This window comes from Labeo rohita, chromosome 3, assembly GCF_022985175.1.
Source record: "Labeo rohita strain BAU-BD-2019 chromosome 3, IGBB_LRoh.1.0, whole genome shotgun sequence".
Classification (NCBI taxonomy): domain Eukaryota; kingdom Metazoa; phylum Chordata; class Actinopteri; order Cypriniformes; family Cyprinidae; genus Labeo; species Labeo rohita.
In genome coordinates this window covers 17,542,556-17,563,724 of record NC_066871.1, presented here as the reverse complement: position 1 = coordinate 17,563,724, position 21,169 = coordinate 17,542,556, and the positions used below count along the sequence as shown (strand labels likewise).

General features: G+C 36.6%; 1 protein-coding gene across 2 annotated transcripts; it reads right to left on the bottom strand.

Moving 5' to 3' along the window:
- Nucleotides 1-3,370: 3,370 nt before the first annotated feature.
- On the bottom strand, nt 3,371-19,760 carry abi3a (ABI family, member 3a). 2 transcript variants are annotated; one of them, XM_051101076.1, is made up of 11 exons: nt 19,396-19,760; nt 17,663-17,833; nt 15,521-15,700; nt 10,736-10,794; nt 8,286-8,381; nt 7,893-8,191; nt 6,275-6,394; nt 5,938-6,069; nt 5,626-5,721; nt 4,064-4,189; nt 3,371-3,947 (listed from the first exon to the last, which is right to left on the bottom strand). In XM_051101076.1, the coding sequence occupies exons 1-11, from the start codon at nt 19,525-19,527 to the stop codon at nt 3,784-3,786; spliced, it is 1,575 nt and encodes a 524-aa protein (XP_050957033.1). In that variant the 5' UTR covers nt 19,528-19,760; the 3' UTR covers nt 3,371-3,783. The 2 variants fall into 2 exon arrangements, with proteins under 2 accessions (XP_050957033.1, XP_050957034.1); XM_051101077.1 differs by lacking the exons at nt 5,626-5,721; nt 5,938-6,069 and having other exon boundaries at nt 19,396-19,755.
- Between the last annotated feature and the right edge of the window lie 1,409 nt (nt 19,761-21,169).

Sequence of the window (21,169 nt, the reverse complement as noted above, 5' to 3'; positions counted from 1 at the left end):
GCAGTTTTAGTCACTTCCGTGTTGGCTTCAAGAGGGAGACCGGGAGGTTTCCGCTTGTTCCAAACCCATAAGAACTTCATTCATCTTTGGAATTAAGATATTTAAGATATTAATGTGTTGTGTACTCTTGTGAGCGAGTGTCGAAGACTGACACGTAAGAGAGGAAAGTCATTTTTTGGTTTTCTTTGCACACAAAAAAGTATTCTCATAGCTTAATGAAATAAGGTTGAACCACTGATGTCTCATGGACTGTTTTAACAATGTCCTTACTAACTTTCTGGGCCTTAAACGTTTCCAGATCACGGGTCAGAAAGCTCTCATTTCATCAAAAAATATCTTAATTTGTGTTCTAAAGATGAACGAAGGTCTTACGGGTTTGGAACAACATTAGGGTGAGTAATTAATAAGGATAATAATTGCAATGTTTACATTAGAGCTGTACGATTAATCCTTAAAGGAGAAGTCCACTTCCAGAACAACAGTTTACAGATAATGTACTCACCCCCTTGTCATCCAAGATGTTCATGTCTTTCTTTTTTCAGTCGTAAAGAAATTATGGTTTTTGAGGAAAACATTTTTCTCCATATAATGGACTGATATGGTGCCTCGAGTTTGAACTTCCAAAATGCAGTTTAAATGTGGCTTCAAACGATCCCAAATGCGGTTACATTGGGGTTAAAAAAAATACAATTTAAATACTTTTTAATCTCAAACGCTCGTCTTGTCTTGCTCTCCCTGAACTCTGTGTATTCTGACTCAAGACTCTGATCACTCTGATTTTCTCCCTCAACTTCCAAAATCATTTCAAAATCATCCTACATCGCTGCAGAAGTACCGACACAGTCTTTGCAAAGTGAACATGCAAAGAAGATCAAACACCCTCAACAAAAAAGGTAAAACAGATATAGGACGATTTTGAAGTTGAGGGAGAACATGAGATGGGAGTTTTTCGACATACCCTAACTGTCATGAACCGGAAAAAAACAGAGGTCGGGAGGAGCAAGACAAGACGAGCGTTTGACATTAAAAAAGTATATAGATTATTTTTATGAAAATAACCGATCGTTTTGCTAGATAAGACCCTTCTTCCATGGCTGGGATGGTTTACAACTGCATTTGTGATCGTTTGAAGCCGCATTTAAACTGCATTTTGGAAGTTCAAACTCAGGGCACCATATCAGTCCATTATATGGAGAAAAATCCTGAAATGTTCTACTCAAAAAACATAATTTCTTTACGACTGAAGAAAGAAAGACATGAACATCTTGGATGACAAGGGGGTGAGTACATTATCTGTAAATCTTTGTTCTGTTAATGGAGTTCTCCTTTAAAAGATCGAGATCTGGATTCAAACACCCACGCCATCTTATTCCTGAATAACAGCTATGTCTATTACGGCTGTTTCACATCGCGAATGTCAGTGGAGCTGCCCATGTTAATGAGTCAGAGGGTCGGCCATCGTTACGCTTTCGATGTGAACGCTGTCATTCACTGATATGGGCGGCGACAAAACACGCTTACGATGTGAAACAGGTGTTAAAGGCATTGAAATCTGCATTCATACTGCTACTGATCCAAAAACAGTAACAAACAGTCTTTTCAACCACATTATAATCGTTATTTCTGTGTTACAGACATTTAAATAACAGAAGTACTGGGATAAAATTTCATAGTTTGGGTATAAACACGTACTGTCTACAGTAGCGATCAAAACGAAAGTATTTTAACACTTGTATGTATTGTAACGCTTATCCTCTTCCGCCAGGAGGTGGAGACAACTGCCGGTTTAAAAAAAAAAATGTCATTCCAATAGTAAAAAGTCTTAATGATTTGAGCCACTGACTCCTTCATTTAAGCTTTTTTTTTTTTTTTTTTTTTTTTTTTTTTTGTTTAAACGAATATATGCTTTTAAAAGACTTAAGACTTATTTTGTCAGAACCACTAGTAAATTACATTATTTTGTTTAGTTTTCTAATCTTTTTTTTCTCCAGAATCGTGAGAGAATCATGGTCTCCAATTTATTAAAAACAACTGGGATTCTCAGTTTATCCAGAATCGTGAAGCTCTTGTTTAAATGTTGTTTATTATTGCATATAATTCATTAAAATGGAAGTTTAATTTCATAAAGTTCAATTTTTTTTTCTTTTTAGTTGAATAAAAGACTATTTCCCTATATATTTCATCATTGAGGATTTTTTTTAAAAAAGTAAAAAAATCTCGTCTCGTCTCGTTCTCGTGGGATAAGTGTCTCGTCACACCCGTAGTAATTAATGACAGAATTTTCCTTTTTGGGTCAACTTTGGGTTCTTTAAAGAAAAGGTATTATATTGCCTATATTATTATATTGCCCTCCCTGATGAAAGTGAAAGCTTCCTTGCAAAGTCCAGGCTGGTTGTTTGTTGTTTTGGTTTTGATACAACGGGTGGACCAACATGACCTTTCTAACAAAGACAGTTAATCTAGAAAGTCTTACTATGTAATCTAGTTAAGATGCCTTCAAAACAGCAGTTCTGACTCCAAATACACATTACATCTCCCTAGAATTTTCCCTTTCATTTATGTAAAATAAAAAGAAACACAGAATTAAGTTTAAGAATTATGTAAAGTTTAATATCTTTCATCAACATGAAATAAGCAATTTGTGTAACAGCCTAAAGGAGAAAATGTATTATGTAAATAATAAGGCTACTGGTGCTGATGAGCCAGTTCCTCCTTGAATAACCTCCTACACTCTTAAATATAAAGGTGCTTCACAATACCAGAAGAACCTTTGTTTGTCTAAATGGTTTCATAAAGAACCTTTAACATCTGAAGAACCTTTCTGTTTCACAAAAGGTTCTTAACGAAAGTTCTATAAAAAGGTAAGAAAGAGATTTGACTAAATGGTTCTTTGTGGAAACAAATACGGTTCTTCTGTGGCAGCGCTGTGAAAAGCACCTTTATTTTTAAGAGTGTAGTCCTTTGTCAAATAAACCTGCCATTGTATATTATGAATTTTGTTGGTTCCTTGATGAATCGCTTTGGATAAAAGTGTCTACTAAATGCATAAATGTAAAACAAAGAAGTCAGTTGATCTTTGTATAGTGTGCCAAGAGAGTGGAAGGTTATAATTGACAAAACAAATAAAACTTAATTCCCAGACAATAACGCCAACAGTTTATTGATTCGGTGTACTGTAAATGTAACTTGGTATCATAAAACAGTGAAATTGTGACTGAATTAGGCCAATGTGGTGTACATTAACATTTCATTCGCTAACTAGAGCTTAGCATGTTTGGGAAAATACTGTATTTGCAAGGAAACAAAGTAAATGTTAACAAATAAATGTAATTTATCATGGTTAATAAAGGTTTATAATTAGGAAACTGCATTATAATATATTATACATATCTTTTATTATATATTATTTCAGTAATTTTCTCTGCACAATAGCCTATTCAAACAAACACTGAAAATATGATTTACAGAATTAACCAAATAACCAGCCACTATTCACCTCTACTTTGTGAACTTATCAAATACAGCTAAACGTATAAAAATGTTTCTTAAGATGTTGTACATTAAGATTATAACTTAAAGTCCTGAGAGATCAATTATCATCATTATTATTTAGGACTGAAGTAAACCTTTAAAACACAAACTCATCTCTGCTGGAATCAGTCTGCGTGTTTTAAAAACTTCAGCAGCTCTAATCACACAGTTGATTTCACTTGAAACATGCGAATACAAGGCACCTTAGGTCTCAATAATTCAATCACTGACATTGTGGCTTCTTATGACCAGTTAAGCAGTGGACTCCACATAGTTGCCAGGAAAAAATCCCTTTTCTCCATTCAGAACGCCCTCACACCAGCCATCCTCATTCCTGCTGGTGACGTAGATAATGTCGCCCTCCTGAAAGACCAGGTCGTCTGGCTTGCCGGTGTCGTAGTTATATAGTGCCACCACTTGGTAGGAAAAAGAATTGCAATGGAATATCAGTACTTCATGTTCTGAATGTGTCATTACAAAATGATCTGTCTGAGATGTCAGTACAGTCATGAGTCATCATAAACGAGCCTACCCTTCTCCAAATAGTCAGCTGGTGCAGTGATGTCGTAATCAATGGGAGGAGGTAGAGGGGGCAATTCCTCAAAATTGTCAAAGCATCCTACTGGTGGAGATGGAGGTGGTGCTGGAATCTCAAGGTCTAAATGTGCATAGACACACAAAGTTAACATACACTGACTAAACTGACAAAGTGCCTTTATTATCACAAGTGCGTTTGAAGGATGTGTGGGTGATTTCCGTGCCACAGGCCACATCAAAGAAAATTGTGAAAATCATTTTTTTCCATCTCAAACATATGAAAGCCCACACCTGCCATCAAACAATAAAATAATAACAATACATCTCTAATTTCATAAAACTGCAGTTATTTGTTTGCAACCCCATTTTTTGACACTAGAAATTGCACACTTCACCTTTACGGGAACAGTTCCCCAAAGACAAACCAAAAGACTTCAGAAGACTTGAAATATATAGTACACCAGTAGTATTTTATTTTCCTTTGACTCCACTACAGTGTCTGAATATATCTACTGAGCAGACTGTATTTTAACAACACGCATACTTTATTTTTGTTTACAATTTATCATTTTTTTCTTGTTTTAGATCTATTTTATAGGTTAGTCTTTTAAAGGGGACATCAGATGCCCATTTGACACAGGTTGGGATGATTCTATAGGGTCTTTATGAAATGTCCGTAACATGCTTTGGTTAAAATTCCTCAAAGGTTGTGTAAAACAACACCTTTTTACTTTGTCAAAAACAGCTCTATTCACAGTGACCTGTTTCGGTGCATGTCTCTTTAAATGATAATGAGCTACTGCTCACTCCACCCCTCATTTATTTATTTATTTATGTGTGTGTGTGTGTGTGTGTGTGTGTGTGCATCAAAAACAAAACTAATCCACTGCATCCTCAGTGGCTCTGATGTCGGGAGAAAACGTGAAGACTTATGTTCACTTTTACATTTAAATACAAAACACCTACATTGCTTTCGAGACATTGTCACTACAGCTGCTCGAGCGCAAAGAAAATGGCGAACGGCGTACAGTTGGCTGAGGGTTGAAATATGCTAATACGGGACAGTCCGTTAGTGGCCGTGGGCGGAGCCTGAGCAATATGACATCATACTTCTCAGAAAATCAAAACAGCTTGATAATTGACACTGGTTAGGTTTTTTGGGAATTAAAAAAGGAGTGAATGGATTTTTATCATTGTAGGGTGGTTGTGTCCACACACTGCTAAGACACATTTATATACAAACACCATGTACAAGTGAATTTTGCATCCAATGTCTCCTTTAAATAGAGTTTGCGTCAGTTTGTTGTGATTGGAATAATTGTTCAGATTAAAAAAAAGTTGTATTCTGTATTCCAGCCTTAAAAGTTATACAAGTTTGCACTGACATGATCTAACTTGGCTCAGAATGTAGATGAAGTGCCTTGTTGTGTGTAGGATGGTGTGATATGAGGTCAAATTATGTGCTGATTTGGCTTGCCGAAGTGCAGAATGGGGAAGTTGCAAATGTAAAGGAAGATAAGAGCGTTAGAAAGCAATGCACAAAGAGGCCACACTTACCCAGGTGCTCCAGACGGGCAGGGATCCTGCACAATGGGCTGAATGAAACAGGCGGTGCCAGAGGAGGCGGGTATGGAGGGGGTGGGGGTATCATGACTGACAGGTGTTTATCAAGAGAAGTTGAGGGAACAAATTTGAGATTTTTTTTTTAAGGGCTGAACAATAAAAATGAAATTACTAAACTACATGGTCTTTGGACTGCATGTATGGCTAAATAAGAACCTGTGGCTTTGGAATATTTGGTACCAAAAATGAGAAGCTATCGATGAAATCGAAATGGGTGGTTTTAACGAATTAGTAGTGAGGCCTTACGTGATTGAGCAGAAGGCAGAAAAAGCGAGCGTGTGTACAGCGAGCGAGTGCTGGGGCCCATACGGACCCTCAGAGATAGCGAGCGAGTGCTAGGAGGATGACGTCGCACCCGTGACCGGCGAGAGCGCGGAGCTGAGTGACAAGAGAGAGACAAGTGTGAAAATAAGAGAGAATATAAGTTCAGAAAAAAAACAACAGCCACACAAAGATAAAGAGCATAGATAAGCTGCCTGTAAGACAAAGTAGTCATTCAAACTGAGTATTTTGAAACGAGACACAAAACATTATACAAAACAAAATACCACCTTTAGACACACTTGTTCTGGCATTTTTGTACCTTCAATGTTCTCATCACCAGGCAGAGGCGGTGGGATTGGAAGATCAAGGCCATCCGGGGCTGGTGGAGGAAGCATGTCAAAGGGAACTTCTGGTAGAGGAAATCCATTCTCCTCAGCCACTAGACACAAAAATTCTCTATTCAATTTTTACACTACAGATTTTTCCTAAACTACTGTTGTATTATTATAACACACATTTGTGACCCTGGACAACAAAACCAGTCATAAGGATTTTTTCTTTTTTTTTAGAATTGAATATTTATTTATGAGAGCTTTCCATATTTGGTTTGTTAGGATAGGACAATATTTGAATCTAAGGATGCAAAAAAAAAAAAAATATATATATATATATATATATATATTGAGAAAATCACCTTTAAATTTGTCCAAATGAAGTTCTTAACAATGCGTATTACTAATCAAAAATTAAGTTTAGGAAATTTACAAAATATCTTCATGGAACATGATCTTTACTTAACATCCTAATGATTTTTGGCATAAAGGAAAATCGATCATTTTGACCCAAACAATGTATTTTTGGCTATTGCTACAAATATACCCGTGCTACTTAAGACTGGTTTTGTGGTCCAGGGTCACATTCATACTTACAGAACATACTTGATTTATTTATTATTGTAGATAGTTTATCATTGTTTCTTGTTTTTAGTCTCATCCATCACAACTTTGTAAGATCTATATCAAATATTGGACTCTGACAGTACACAATTTCAAGTCTTAAAGGGATAGTTGACCCAAAAATGAAAATTTTGTCAATAATTACTTACCCCTTCATGTTGTTACAAACCCGTAGGACCTTCGTTCATCTTCAGAACACAGATTAAGATATTTTTGATGAAATCCGAGAGCTTTCTGACCCTATATAGACAGCAACGGAACTGACACATCCAAGACCCAGAAAGGTAGTAAGGACACCATTAAAATAGTTTATTTTTTGTTTTCTTTGCACACAAAAAGTATTCTTGTAGCTTTATAAAATTCACGATTGAACCACTGATGTCACATGGACTATTTTACCAATGTCCTTACTACCTTTCTAGGCCTTGAATGTGTCAGTTGCCTTGCAGGGTCAACAAAGGTCTTACAGGTTTGAAACAACATGAGGGCAAGTAATTAATGACAGAATTTAAATTTTTTTCTGCATAGACAACAATGCAACCACCACGTTCAAGGCCCAAAAAATTAGTAAGAACATTGTGAAAATAGTCCATGTGACATCAGTGGTTTAACCTTAATGTTATGAAGCTACGAGAATACTTTTTGTGTGCAAAGAAAACAAAAATAACAAATTTATACAACATTTTTTTTATTTCTTCCATGTCAGTTATGATACTCTCCTGAATGCATGGAGAACGCATGCAGAGACTGACATGGAAAAGAAGAAATTGTTGAGTAAAATCATTATTTATGTTTTTTGGGCACAAAAAGTATTTTTGTAGCTTCATAACGTTACGTTTGAACCACTGATGTCACATGGACTATTTTAACTATGTCCTTACTATCTTTTTGGGCCATGACCATAGTGTCGCGTTGCTTTCAGGGTCAGAAAGCTGACTTGCCGTGTTATAGGATGATGCTTATATCTAAGTACAAAATAACCTGTTTCGAGAGGTGGAGCTGGTGGAGGAGGTGGTATGTTCATCAGGCTGCTGGGATCAGGTGTATTCACTGAGGAGGGCATAGGAGGGGGCGGGGGGATGTTGGTACAGTCAAGGGGAGGAGGTGGTGGAGGTGGGGGTGGACCGGTCTCCTGTCCAAGATCCTGTTCGCCCTCTGCCTCCATTGGTGGGGGTGGAGGAGGTGGTCCGTCAATTCCCAGCGTGCTGATGATGTCAACCTCAGGGCTGGTGGGCCAGCTGGGCACTACAGGAGGCGGAACAGCCTTACCGAAACTCGAACTGCAGCGACAGAAAAAATCCAGTTATGACAAGTGACTTACATGTGATGTTAGAATTATAATCAGAAATGCTAAAACACTTTATGTGCTCTTACGCAATAGACTTGTCATTAAGTGAGGTGAGGGACGATCCATGAGAGAGAGCGGGCGCCACAGGACACTGGACACGCTCAGGTGGACGGCTGCCTCGACTTAATCAACACACAGAAACACATAATGAGGTCTCAGACAGTTAATATTAGGCATGTACTTCTGTATTTTATGCAGAAAGCCACTTCGCACACTGCTCTAAAAAGACTCATGCTGAGAAACTAAAGTTACCGCAATGCAAACCGTGTTGCTTTCAGGCAATGCAAAGAGGGGAAGTGGGTAGAACAAAACTAAAATCACTTCCTGGAGAAAGGCTATCTAACTAAGAAGGAAGAGGAACAGAAGCCTGAGACGTAAGGGATTAGTATGAGTAATACAGTATATCAGCTTTCAATCGTTTTTTTTTAATGAACAACAAATATATTTTGCTGGAGGATCTAATCCAGAATAAAAAGAGATGTGATGATTACCATTACAGTTAATCATAGGGGTGGCTGTGGTCATGTGGGTGTCAGGTGATGAATAAACACAGGATGCCTACTTGTGATCAAAAACAGAATGAAAACGTGCAAACGTGTTTTTTTTTAAGTAAAAAGCATCGTAGCACTCATGGTGCACAATGCTGAAAAAATATCCAGTCTCTTTATGGTCACATTGACTCTATACACCGATCAGGCATAACATTATGACCACCTTCCTAATATTGTGTTGGTCCCCCTTTTGCAGCCCTGACCCGTCAAGGCATGGACTCCACTAGACCCCTGAAGTTGTGCTGTAGTATCCAGCACCAAGATCCTTTAAGTCATGTAAGTTGCGAGGTGGGGCCTCCACCTCGACATGTTTGTTCAGCGCATCCCACAGATGCTTGATTGGATTGAGATCTGGGGAATTTGGAAACCAAGTCAACACCTCAAACTCATTATGCTCCTCAAACCATTCCTGAACCATTTTTGCTTTGTGGCAGGGTGCGTTATCCTGCTGAAAGAGGCCACAGCCACCAGGGAATACCATTTCCATGAAAAGGTGTACATGGCTTGCAACAATGCTTAGGTAGCTGGTACGTGTCAAAGTAACATCCACATGGATGGCAGGACCCAAGGTCTCCCAGCAGAACATTGCCCAAAACATCACACTGCCTCTGCCGGTTTGCCCTCTTCCCATTGTGCATCCAGCCATCCACGTAATGTAAAAGAAAACGTGATTCATCAGACCAGGCCACCTTCTTCCATTTCTCCGTGGTCCAGTTTTGATGCGCACTCTTGGTGTTTTCGGCAGTGGACAGGGGTCAGTAAGGGCACCCTGACTGGTCTGCAGCTATGCAGCCCTATACGCAAACAAACTGTGATGCACTGTGTATTCTGACACCAGCTACAGTAGCTCATCTGATGGATCGGACCACACGGGCCAGCTTTTGCTCCCCACATGCATCAGTGAGCCTTGGTCATCCATGACCCTGTAGCCAATTCACCACTGTACCTTCCTTGGACCACTTTTGATAGATACAGACTACTGCAGACGGGAATACCCCACAAGAGCTGCAGTTTTAGAGATGCTCTGACCTACTTGTGTGGCCATCACAATTTGGTGTTTGTTAAACTTGCTCAAATCCCTACGCTTGCCCATTTTTCCTGCTTCTAACACATCAACTTTGAGAACAAAATGTTCACTTGCTGCCTAATATATCCCAACCACTAACAGGTGCTGTGATGAAAAGATAATCAGTGTTATTTACTTCACCTGTCATTAGTCATAATGTTATGCCTGATCGATGTATATAGCACATATTAAAACAGATAAAAAAAATGTTGACTACAACGATTAAGCATCATTTTCATTAACTGAAACAGACCTTTTTCCTGAGTAAACGATGAGCGCCACCATTACGAATTCTAACTAACTTCTGATTGGATGCTCTTCTGTTCCGGTCTCCATAGGAACCCATTCAAATAGCGCCCATCTGGTTTTAATGAAGCTAACGTCGGCAGCTTCGTGTCATCTACACACTCATTAAACTTTGAGCAATGAGGCACTGACATTGCAAAGAAACATTTTAAAATAGGTTTAACATTAGATTATCAGCTCAGAATATACGCTAATTTGACTAGAATGCAAAGCATCCTTCCGGTTAACAATCAAGAGTGACTTCCGCGTTCAGGAAAAACGTCTATAAAGCTGAAATAAAAATATAAGAACTTTACAAATTAGAAATGTTGCCTCCACAACTAAAATAAGTACTAAAATGACTAAAACGGAAATAAAAAAAAATTAAAGCTCAATGAAAATATTGTAAAAATGTAAAACTGGCAAATGAACCTAGCAAAATGACGAAAACTAAAATTTAAATAAAAACTGAAAATGTAAAAATAAAAGCTTATTCAAAATATGCGTAAATACTATAATAGTACACAATAATACTAAAATAACACTAATCCTGTATGAACAGCACAGGACGTACCTCAGCGTGCTGCCGCTCCGCGTCATGGTGGCTGTTTTTAATTGTGGCTGGCCAGAATCCTGCAAACAACAGATCTGCAGATTAGCGGCTTTGGATATGACTAAATTATAATATCTAAACAAAAACAATCCACAGACAAACTAAGGACTGACCACCCTGACTCCTTTCTGGTTAGCATTAGCCAACCTCTCATGTTTACATTTTTCTGAGAATGTAGAATATATTGAAAGCAAAATAACTGCACATTTATTCCAGAAATATCAACTATATTTGCTGGCTAATTACCGCAAAAGTGTAAACACTGTGGCTTAGTGGTGCTATCAATACAACTGTTTGTTTGAGCAAATCTACACAGCAATACTGGCTCAACCAATGGCATGAGATGGGGCAAGATGGAACTGTTTGACTGACTAGTGAAAAACATTTTTTTAGCATTATTTTTGTAATGCTTTTTAATAAAACTGGTAACACAGAAACCATAGAAGTTTTTTTTCAGAAGTATTTTATGCTCATCAAGGATTTATTTATTTACAGTAAAATACAGTAAAAACGGTAATTTAGTGAAATATTATTACAATTTCAAATAACTGTTTTCTAGTTTTAAAATGTTTTAAAACGTAATTTTGAGCATCATTACTCCAGTCTTTAGTGTCACATGATCCTTCAGATATCATAATATGCTGATTTGCTGCTCAAGAAACATTTCTCATTATTATCAAAGTTGTGCTGCTTAATGCAACAAAGTAGAAAAACAGCATTTTTTTTAACAGAAAAGGTGTCATAACACTGTAAAAGTCTTTGTTTTTTTTATCAATTTTATGCATCTTGTTGAAGAGTGTGGTGGAGTATTAATTTCTTTAAAAAATCTTAGACTTAGTGTATATAATCAATTTATGATTAAAACAGTAACTTTTCAAATGAATGTATGTGTTAATGTGTTAAGTCTTGGTGTGTGTGCTAAGTGATAGACTTAATGTAAACGTGTGCTTCAAGTCTTCTGTGGCTTTGTGCCGACGTATCTGCAAGCCTGACAAGTGCATTCCTGTGAAATTCTCGAAGCTTTGTGTTTGTTTGTCTGCTTACTGCTATACGGACCTAGCAGGGTTTCAATGAGCTAGCTTAGCATGGGTAGCACCAATTAATGACTAGCTGCTTTTCCCACGCTGCTTAGTGGCTGGTAGCCAGCCAACTGTGTGCGTATGTGTGTGTGTTTGGCGGAAAAAAGAAGTGTAGAGGAGGTAGGAAAAGAGTGATCCGAAAGTGCCGTTGCTCTGAGTGTGTGTGCACTGCTAATTGATGTCAGACTAACTTCTGTATAACAGGATGTGGTCAAGTGTGACGAACCTAACAAAAGATAAACTAACATCGAATGGTACTTTTAACATTTTGCCTTGTATTTCTAACTCTCTGTGATGAGAGAAATTAAAAGTTACCTAAAATTTACTTTTTTTTTCATTCTTAACCCAGAGTCATTGTAAACACTGGGTAATCCTGGTGTACCTTGTTCCATTTTGTTTGTAATTAGGGTACTAAACAATTCTGGGTTTTGAGATTTCACACTGTACAGTTGTAAACACTGGGTTAGCGTTCACATTTGCGTATTTACAATGTTAAAGTTTCATGAACTCAAAATTGAAGTTTTATTGCTTTTAGTATGAATGTGTTAGCCTTAAGGTTATCTATAAGCTAGTGTGTTTCAAAACAATGACAAAATTTGCATTTACAAGAAATAACCATTCAAAATTTACAATCTCTATCTTCCGCCAATATGGATATACGATTCTGATGACATCACACTGCACTTCAGCTTCTCGTCAACTTTCTGTCCAATTAAATGCTCTCTATAGTCCGAAGCATCCCGCCCCCTTAAAGCTGTGGATAATATCGGTCACTTGTTCATAGAAATAGTATTTTCTGTACAGTGAATGGCATGTAGTGCACTATATAGGGGATAGGGAACAATTCAGACAGTGTAAATATGCTCTCGATTGGGGTGAATGAAGTCTGGTTTTGCGCTGTGTCACACAAACTGCGGCAGTGCGCACACAGTCTGCTCTGGTCCAGAGACATGATAGCACAGAGCAGATTACATTCATAAATAGGCGCAGACCACAAAACGTATCAAACCCATTTGAATTCTACGCAGAATGCTATATTTTATAGCGATATGGATGAGATTATGACTGTCATACGTTGTCAGATGTGGCTTTACCTAGTCTCTCTGAGCACGCCCAAAAATGGATAAGATCTTATTTGAGTGACCGAAAACAGTGTGTACGAGTAAATAACATCCAATCTGCGTTCAGAGCCACCTCAATGGGAGTGCCGCAAGGGTCTATTTTGGGACCCTTGATTTTTAGCATCTATATAAATGACCTCCCTACAGTGTGCTCCGACGTTGACGTGATTATGTACGCTGATGATACGGTTATCTTTACTTTTGGGAAAAACGAGCTGGAGGTTGCTGATAAATTATCAAAAGAGATGAAAAAAGTTGCAGAATGGTTGCAGATGTCATGTCTGACTTTAAATGTTGATAAAACAGTTTCAATGTTATTTTCAAATAAACATAAAAAAAAAACATAAAACTCTAGAAATTCAAGTAAATGGACAAAAAATTAAAAATGTAAATGAAATAAAATATTTAGGTCTAATACTTGATTCGAACCTTGGTTTTAAAAGTCATATAAAAAAACTTGGTAATAAAATGAAATTTATTTTGATGAATTATAAACATATTAGAAATTCATTAAATACAGAGGCCTCAAATACCTATCTTAACACTATGATTGTTCCACATTTTCTGTACTGCATGTCTAGTTGGTCTCAGGCGAGTAAAACATCGTTAAAACCACTTGAATCATTATATAAAAGGGCCATAAAAATTCATGATAAAAAATCTCGATTATATCATCACTGTAAAGTTGTAGAGTTTCGAAAATCTTATTAAATATAATCAAATTTCTGCTTTGTTTAAAATAATCCATAACATCGCTGCTCCCCCTCTGAAAAAAATTTTCACACTAAATTCGGAGAGAATTTCTAGAACCACGCGGTCGACAGTCAGAGGAGAGTGCAGCGTTACAAGATGTAAAACTGCATATGGTCAACAATCTTTCTCTTATAAAGCAGTGAGCCTTTGGAATACTCTTCCAAACGAAATTATTTCATGCACAAATTATTGTACTTTTACACGCCTGACCAAACAGTGGTTATTATCAAAGCAAATTTGTATGCATTAAATGACTGTGATATGAACGCTGTAAACTGTGAGTGAGTGAATTGAATGATGATAGAAAGTGCTTTTATGATGTGAGCTTCTGTGTATTTTTCTGCATATATTTGATAAGCTTTTGTAAGTGTAACAACAACCTGTCCAGGGACTGCGGGTGGAAATTAGCATTTTTGCTATAACCTGGCACATGACATCTTTTCTTATTTTAGACTAATGTTGTTTGTGCATTGTCCCTGATCAAATAAATAAAAAAAAAAAGTTTACAGGTCTGGCCTGAGCTGTGATATAAATGAAACGCTAAAGAGACATATCAGGCAGTCCCACCCTGTTTTACTGTTTCAGTTGACATCAACGTACGTCAACACATAAAATAGTGCTGCGTGTTTCAAAGCACTTCTGTGGAGCTTTAAAACATTGCTTAAAGAAGTAGAGTAAGCAACAAGCATGGAATTTCTGTGGAAACATACAATCTAGTTGTATTGAATATATTGAATGTTTGAATAATACAAAAATGCTGTCTTTTCATTCCAGGTAACATATTTGCCATTGCATTTGAATGTTTTTTTTCCTGTCAGACACTGAATCGACACTACCAGTCAAAAGTTTTTGAACAGTACGATTTTTAAAATCCTAATCTGCTCAAAAAGCCTGAATTTATTTGATCCAAAGTACAGCAAAAACAGTAATATTTTTTTAAGTATTTTTACTATTTAAAAGAACTGTTTTCTATTTGAATATATTTTAAAATGTAATTTACTTTTGTGATTTTAAAGCTGAATTTTCACTTTACTCCAGTCACTTCAGAAATCATTCTAATATGCTGATTTGCTGCTCAAAAACATTTATTATTATTATTATTATGTTAGATATATATAGATGTATAGATTTTTTTACAGGTTTCTTTGGTGAATAGAGAGTTCAGAAAATCAGCATTTATCTAAAATAGAAATCTTTTGTAACATTATAAATGTCTTTATCATCATTTTTAATCAATTTAAAGCATCCTTGTTAAAAAAAGCTTTTGACTGGTATGGTGTATAATGTTACAAAAGCTTATTTCAGATAAATGCTGATCTTTTTATTCATCAAAGAATCCTGAAAAAAGGTACTCAACTGTTTTAAATAATTAATAATATGTATTAAATTATTTATTAAATATTAATTATAATAGAGCAGCAAAACAGCATATTAGAACAATTTCGGAAGGACCGTATGACACTAAAGGCTGGAGTAATGATGCTGAAAATTTAGCTTTGATCACAGGAATAAATTACATTTTAAAATATATTCAGATAGAAAGCAGATATTTTAAATAGTAAAAATATTTCACAATATTACTGCTTTTGCTGTATTTTGGGTCAAATACAGAAGCAACATCTTGCAACATAGCAGGCTTGGTAAGAAGAAGAGACTTCTTTAATAAAACTTTAAAAATCTCAAAAATAAAAAATAAAAACTTTTGACTGGTAGTGTATACAAAGCACATGAGTATTTAATGGGGAAAGCACTGCTTGCAACCATACTCTGTACCCGTAAAATTGTGTTCTTACCTTCACACCATGGCCGACTGAGTCAAGGCTAGAAAAGGAGATTGGTGTGCGGGAGTACTTGATCTTGGCTTCTTTATTTTTGGCTGGGGGGACAACCTTATGACTGCGTGGAACCCTCTTGGCAACTGTGAAAGCGCCGATCTCTCTGCGGGCCACCTTCTCCCTGTGCATGTCCACTGTCTGTATACAAGTACAGAAATTGAAGGAAATTAGTTTTCCGGGAACACACAGCTAGGCATATTTTTTAATAATGTGTTAGGTCACAAAGTGGTATGCATTCTAAAAAAAAGAGAGAATAGCATTAAGAAACCTTGAACATAATCTAGTACACTTTGCATCAACCACAACATAAAAGTCATAGCGGTTTATGCTGTTTGAAAGCACTCAACTCCCTCTGTAAAAGTTTAATTTGTCATGTAGGAGGAACTGATGTTGTTCAGCTTTGCTCAGACATTACATACTTCCTAAAACGCCAATCAGGCGTTCCTCTGTGAGCCCTCAAATAGGGTGAGAAGGATCACCATTATTCCAGGCCTGCTTGTTACAGCTCTTTCTGGGCGCAGGGCAGACAATGGAGAACATCAATCAGGGTTCAAACTTTGTTTCGGAGCGAGAGAACAGTGGCCCTTTCATTCCAAGTCTGGGATCTGGCTTACCCCCGCTTTAGCCTTGCCTCAGGTGACCTGGTTAGGCAGGCTGGGCACGGAGCACGCTGGAATGCTGTGTCCCAGCCGTAGTGAGAGGAGCCAAGGGAACCGAGGAGGGGAAAGAGGGGGCCGTGGTGGCACGGAGTATTATCACCCGGGTGACAGGGGGCCCCAAACAGTGACTACCTACACTGAGCTTTGGGACATTTCTACAACAGTACTCTGTGCTTAACCACTTGACAGTAGGGAAGCTTTTACCAAGAGACCAAGAGCAATTGTGACCCTAGACCACAAAACCAGCCATAAGTAGCACTGGTATATTTGTAGCAATAGCCAAAAATACATTGTTTGGGTCAAAATGATCGATTTTCTTTTATGGCAAAAATCATTAGGATATTAAGTAAAGATCGTGTTCCATGAAGATATTTTGTAAATTTCCTACCATAAATATATCAAAAAGTAATTTTTGATTAGTAATCTACATTGCAAAGAACTTAATTTGGACAACTTTAAAAGCGATTTTCTCAGTATTTGGATTTTATTGCACCCTCGGATGCCAGATTTTCAAATTTTCAAATTTGCATCTCAGACAAATATTGTTCTATTATAAAAAACATCAGTGGAAAGCTTATTTATTCAGCTTTCAGATGATGTATAAATCTCAATTTCAAAAAACTGTATGACTGGTTTTGTGGTCCAGGGTCACAGTTTTGTAGTCAAGCTATTTGCTTAAATGTTCTTACAAATTTTTAGCAAATAGGAGTAATAGAGCCTTTTTGGAAACCCTTCACAGATTCATGTTCAGTTAGAATGTAACACAAAACTCAAGGCCATAAAAATTATTTATCAATGAATTGAACTGAGAATGTTTTTTCACTTCAGTTATTGATTTTGAATTGAAACCAGAATGCAGAATTATAATGTGAACCTGAATTTAAAGATGTAGAATTAAAATGGAAAATGTAACGAAATTCTTATAAATGCTGCGAATATAGTTTTTAATCTTTTTCAGTTGAATTATCCATAAATATATTATCATACCTATTTTTTTGTTTAAAGGAACCAATTATCTGCATTAAACAGTGTTTATTTTTATATTATATTTAATAATTTATACTTTACTGTATGGGCTATAGTGGAATACATTTTTAAAAAAATCATTACGCTATCTGTCAGTGTGGTAAACATTTTGTGGTGACGTATGGCAAATTTAAAAAGAGGTATTCAAGAGGTATTACTAAGAGAAATAAGGGAACCAGCACATGAAAAAAACAGCTAAATCTGGTGTATCTTAGAGACAACTTCCATTTTTCATGAAATGAAAGACGACATTGTGGAGCTGGCAAAGTTTCAGAGTCAGCATGAAAGGACTGAACTACTTTACACTGATTAAAATGACTGTATTGTGGTAATATGATCAACATATTCCGGATTTCAAAACATCTGACTGCATATTCCAGCTTTCCCAAAAGACAAAGAGGAATAGGGCTGATACCTGTCCGATCTGGTTGATGGAGGACTCTATCTTGCGGAGCTGCAGGGTTTGTGCATCCAGAAGCTTGAGCACGTTGGTGGCCATAGAGCTGATCTGATAGGCCACACTAGCCAAGGACTGAGTCGTGAAGGCCTTGGTCTCCTCCAGGGCTTTGTTGCCGTCATTTCCAGACTGCAGAATTAAAAACGTCCTTCAATTAAATCGTTAAATACAGATGACATGAAAGCACGTTTCAACCGACTTATAATGTACATTAAAGGAATAATTCACCCAAAAATGAAAATTCTGTAAATGATTTACTCACCCTCATGTCGTTCCAAACCCGTAAATCCTTAGTTCATCTTCAGAACACAAATTAAGATATATTTGATGACATCCGAGAGCTTTCTGACCCTGTATAGACGGCAACACAACTGACACGTTCAAGGCCCAGAAAGGTAGTAAGGACGTCATTAAAATAGTTTATTTTTGTTTTCTTTGCACAAAAATAAGTATTCTCGTAGCTTCATAAAATTGCAATTGAACCACTGATGTCACATGGACTATTTTATAGATGTTCTTACTACCTTTCTGGACCTTGAACGTGTCAGTTGCCTTACTGTCTATGCTAGGTCAAAACGCTGAAGATGAACGAAGGTCTTACAGGTTTGGACCGACATGAGAGTGAGTAATTAATGACAGTTTTCATTTTTGAATGAACTATCACTTTAATGCTTGTCATGGTGTTGCATGTAATGTTCTGACATCCTGAAACAAGAAGAAAAGGGAACAAACTTTCTGAACACAAGTACACAAGCATTTTTGTAGCTACACACGGTCATTTTCATTTGTTGTTCTTATTTTCACTGACTTCTATGGTTTTATACTGTGCCGATGATGTAAACACTTCTCACACAAACCTTTTAGCATTTTTACATCTTCCTGAAGACATTATTTACTATTTCTACTAAGCAACTTCGGTTGTTGAGTCCGCTGAGAGGTCATTTCTGGTTTTACTGTCTTTGTGGGGAGCAAATGTAAAGTGACCTCACTCAAGGGTCGAGTCATCTCTACTGTAAGGAAGACAATATCGCTTCAGCTTGACGCTTTTGTCTTTCTTCCTGAAAACTGTACAAGAGCACATTTATATTAGGCACCGGTCTCAGAAATAGCAGCGCGAACGTGGGACTGTGAGAACAAACTGTAAAGGTTCCCGTTTTAATCTGTAGTTTTACAAAGTGGTAAAGTAAATAAGAGTTTACTGACTGAGGGACTCCCCAGGAAAATAAATACGCCAGTCTGTGTAGCAATAACACATTTGAGTAGGGTACTGTTTACGTACTGACTGTTAAAACTGATTTCTGCATAGACGTGTTAGACGTGTCATTCACAAGATGTTTTGGAACGCAGGATATACGAATGTGTAAAACGCAAGGTCTAGGACTGTTTAACTTCTTTTAACTTGAGTTCCAAATTTTTAGAACGCAGCGTCTTGCGCTAGACGCCGCGAAAGACGCGAGACGCGAACGCGACGGTCCAATAAAAACGGTTTACATAAGAAACAATAGAAAAGCAGCGCGGTGGAAACGCACAACGCATTCTGTGTCCAACGCACAGAAGTATCACTCAAGTATGCTGTTACATAAATGAATTGTTACTTTGTAAATGACACCTGTCGTTTCTCTACCGGTCTCGAATCGGATCTGTGTGTGGGATGTAAAGCTGCTCGAGTCGCGTGTGAGTGATTGTCTTACCTGCAGGTAGTTGGTCTCGCAGTACTCCGCTACTTTGTATAAATTATTGTAGTTGTCTAAAAGTGCTTTGCGAGCAGTGGGGGCCTCCTCCAGTATTTTTGTAACTTCTTCGGAGCAGTTCTGGTCCTTCATTGCGCGATGGAGTGACAGACCGTTCTGGAACAACTCCGGAAACCTCCGTGCGACAGCAGCCTACTGATATCTGTCAGTCAGACTCCATCCGCTATTGCCTTCCTCTGTCACCAGACACAAGTTCTGCTTTGATGCTGCGAGCACATACGTGATTAAGGGTTCTGCGAGCATGTGGAAAAAAAAAGAGAACGACTAACGTTTACATTTAAACCTGCAATAAATTAGCAGCTGGAGTGAACAGTTCTAGAAAAAATAATAGAATGCTACACATATTAATAGTCCTTACTTGATTTAAAAACGTGGTTCCCATCAGTAGTGAAATCACGCCCTCTAGCGATTGTAGCGATTGTTAAGTGTGTGAACAGAGAAATGTAGGACTTTTTTATTTAAAGCAGAAAATACACAGAAGCAAGCAATAAAATGAGCTAAAACAACCGATTTTTTTATTTATTTAATTTTTTTTTTCTTTAAGAAAACCAGGATTATTACACTCTTAAAAATTAAGGTGCTTCACGATGCCATAGAAGAACCTTTTTTTTTTTTGGTCTAAATGGTTCCATAAAGAACATTCAACATCTGAAGAACCTTTCTGTTTTACAAAAGGTTCTTTGTGGTGAAAGCAGGTTCTACAGATTATGAAAAGGTAAGAATGAGATGCTTCTTTAAAAAAAAACCTTTGACTGAATGGTTCTTTGTGGAACCAAAAATGGTTCTTCTATGGCATCACTTGAAGAATCTTTTAAAGCACCTTTATTTTTAAGAGTGTTAGAAGAATTCAGGATTATATGAATACCTGAATATATTAGATTTTATGTAATGACATGTAAATGAATAAAATCTAAATATATATATATATATATATATATAAATAAATAAAAAATAAAAATAAATCTTGGGGGAAAAATGAATATGCACTGCTGTTTAAAAATTTGGGATCATTAAGATTATGAATGTTTTTTTTTTATGTTTTTTTGCTCATCAATGCTGCATTAATTTGTTTAAAAATACAGAAAAAAAAATAATGTTGTGAAATATTATTGCAATTTAAAATAATGTTTTTCTAATTTAATGGACTTTAAAATAGAATTTATTCCTGTGATGCAAAGCTGACTTTTCAGCATCATTACTCCAGTCTTCAGTGTCACATGATCCTTCAGAAATCATTATAATATGTTGGAAACAATTGTGCTGCTTAATATATTTTTGGAACCTGTGATACTTTTTCAGAATTCTTTGATGAATAAAATGTTAAAAAGAACAGCATTTATTTAAAATTAAAATCTTCTGAACAATACACACTGCCGTTCAAAGTTTAAGGTCAGTCATTTTTTTCCGTTCTTTCTTTGACAGAAATTAATACTTTTATTTAGCAAGGATGTGTTAAATTGATTTTTTTTTTTTTTAATTGACAGTAAAGACTTGTATTCTTAGAAAAGATTTTTATTTTGAATAAATGCTGTTCTTTTAAACTTTTTATTCATCAAAGAATCCTGGTCCCGTATCACAGATTCCAAAAAAATGTTAAGCAGTACAACTGTTTCTAACATTGATAATACATCAGCATATTAAAATGATTTTTGAAGGATTGTGTGACACTGAAGACTGGAGTAATGGCTGATGAAAATTCAGCTTTACATCACAG

Coding starts and splice junctions, on each gene's coding strand:
- abi3a (XM_051101076.1), bottom strand. CDS start 19,527: ATGAAGGACCAGAACTGCTCCGAAGAAGTTACAAAAATACTGGAGGAG. Junction 17,834..19,395: donor GCGAGACCAACTACCTGCAG/GTAAGACAATCA, acceptor TTAATTCTGCAG/TCTGGAAATGACGGCAACAA. Junction 15,701..17,662: donor CCATCAACCAGATCGGACAG/GTATCAGCCCTA, acceptor ACTTGTATACAG/ACAGTGGACATGCACAGGGA.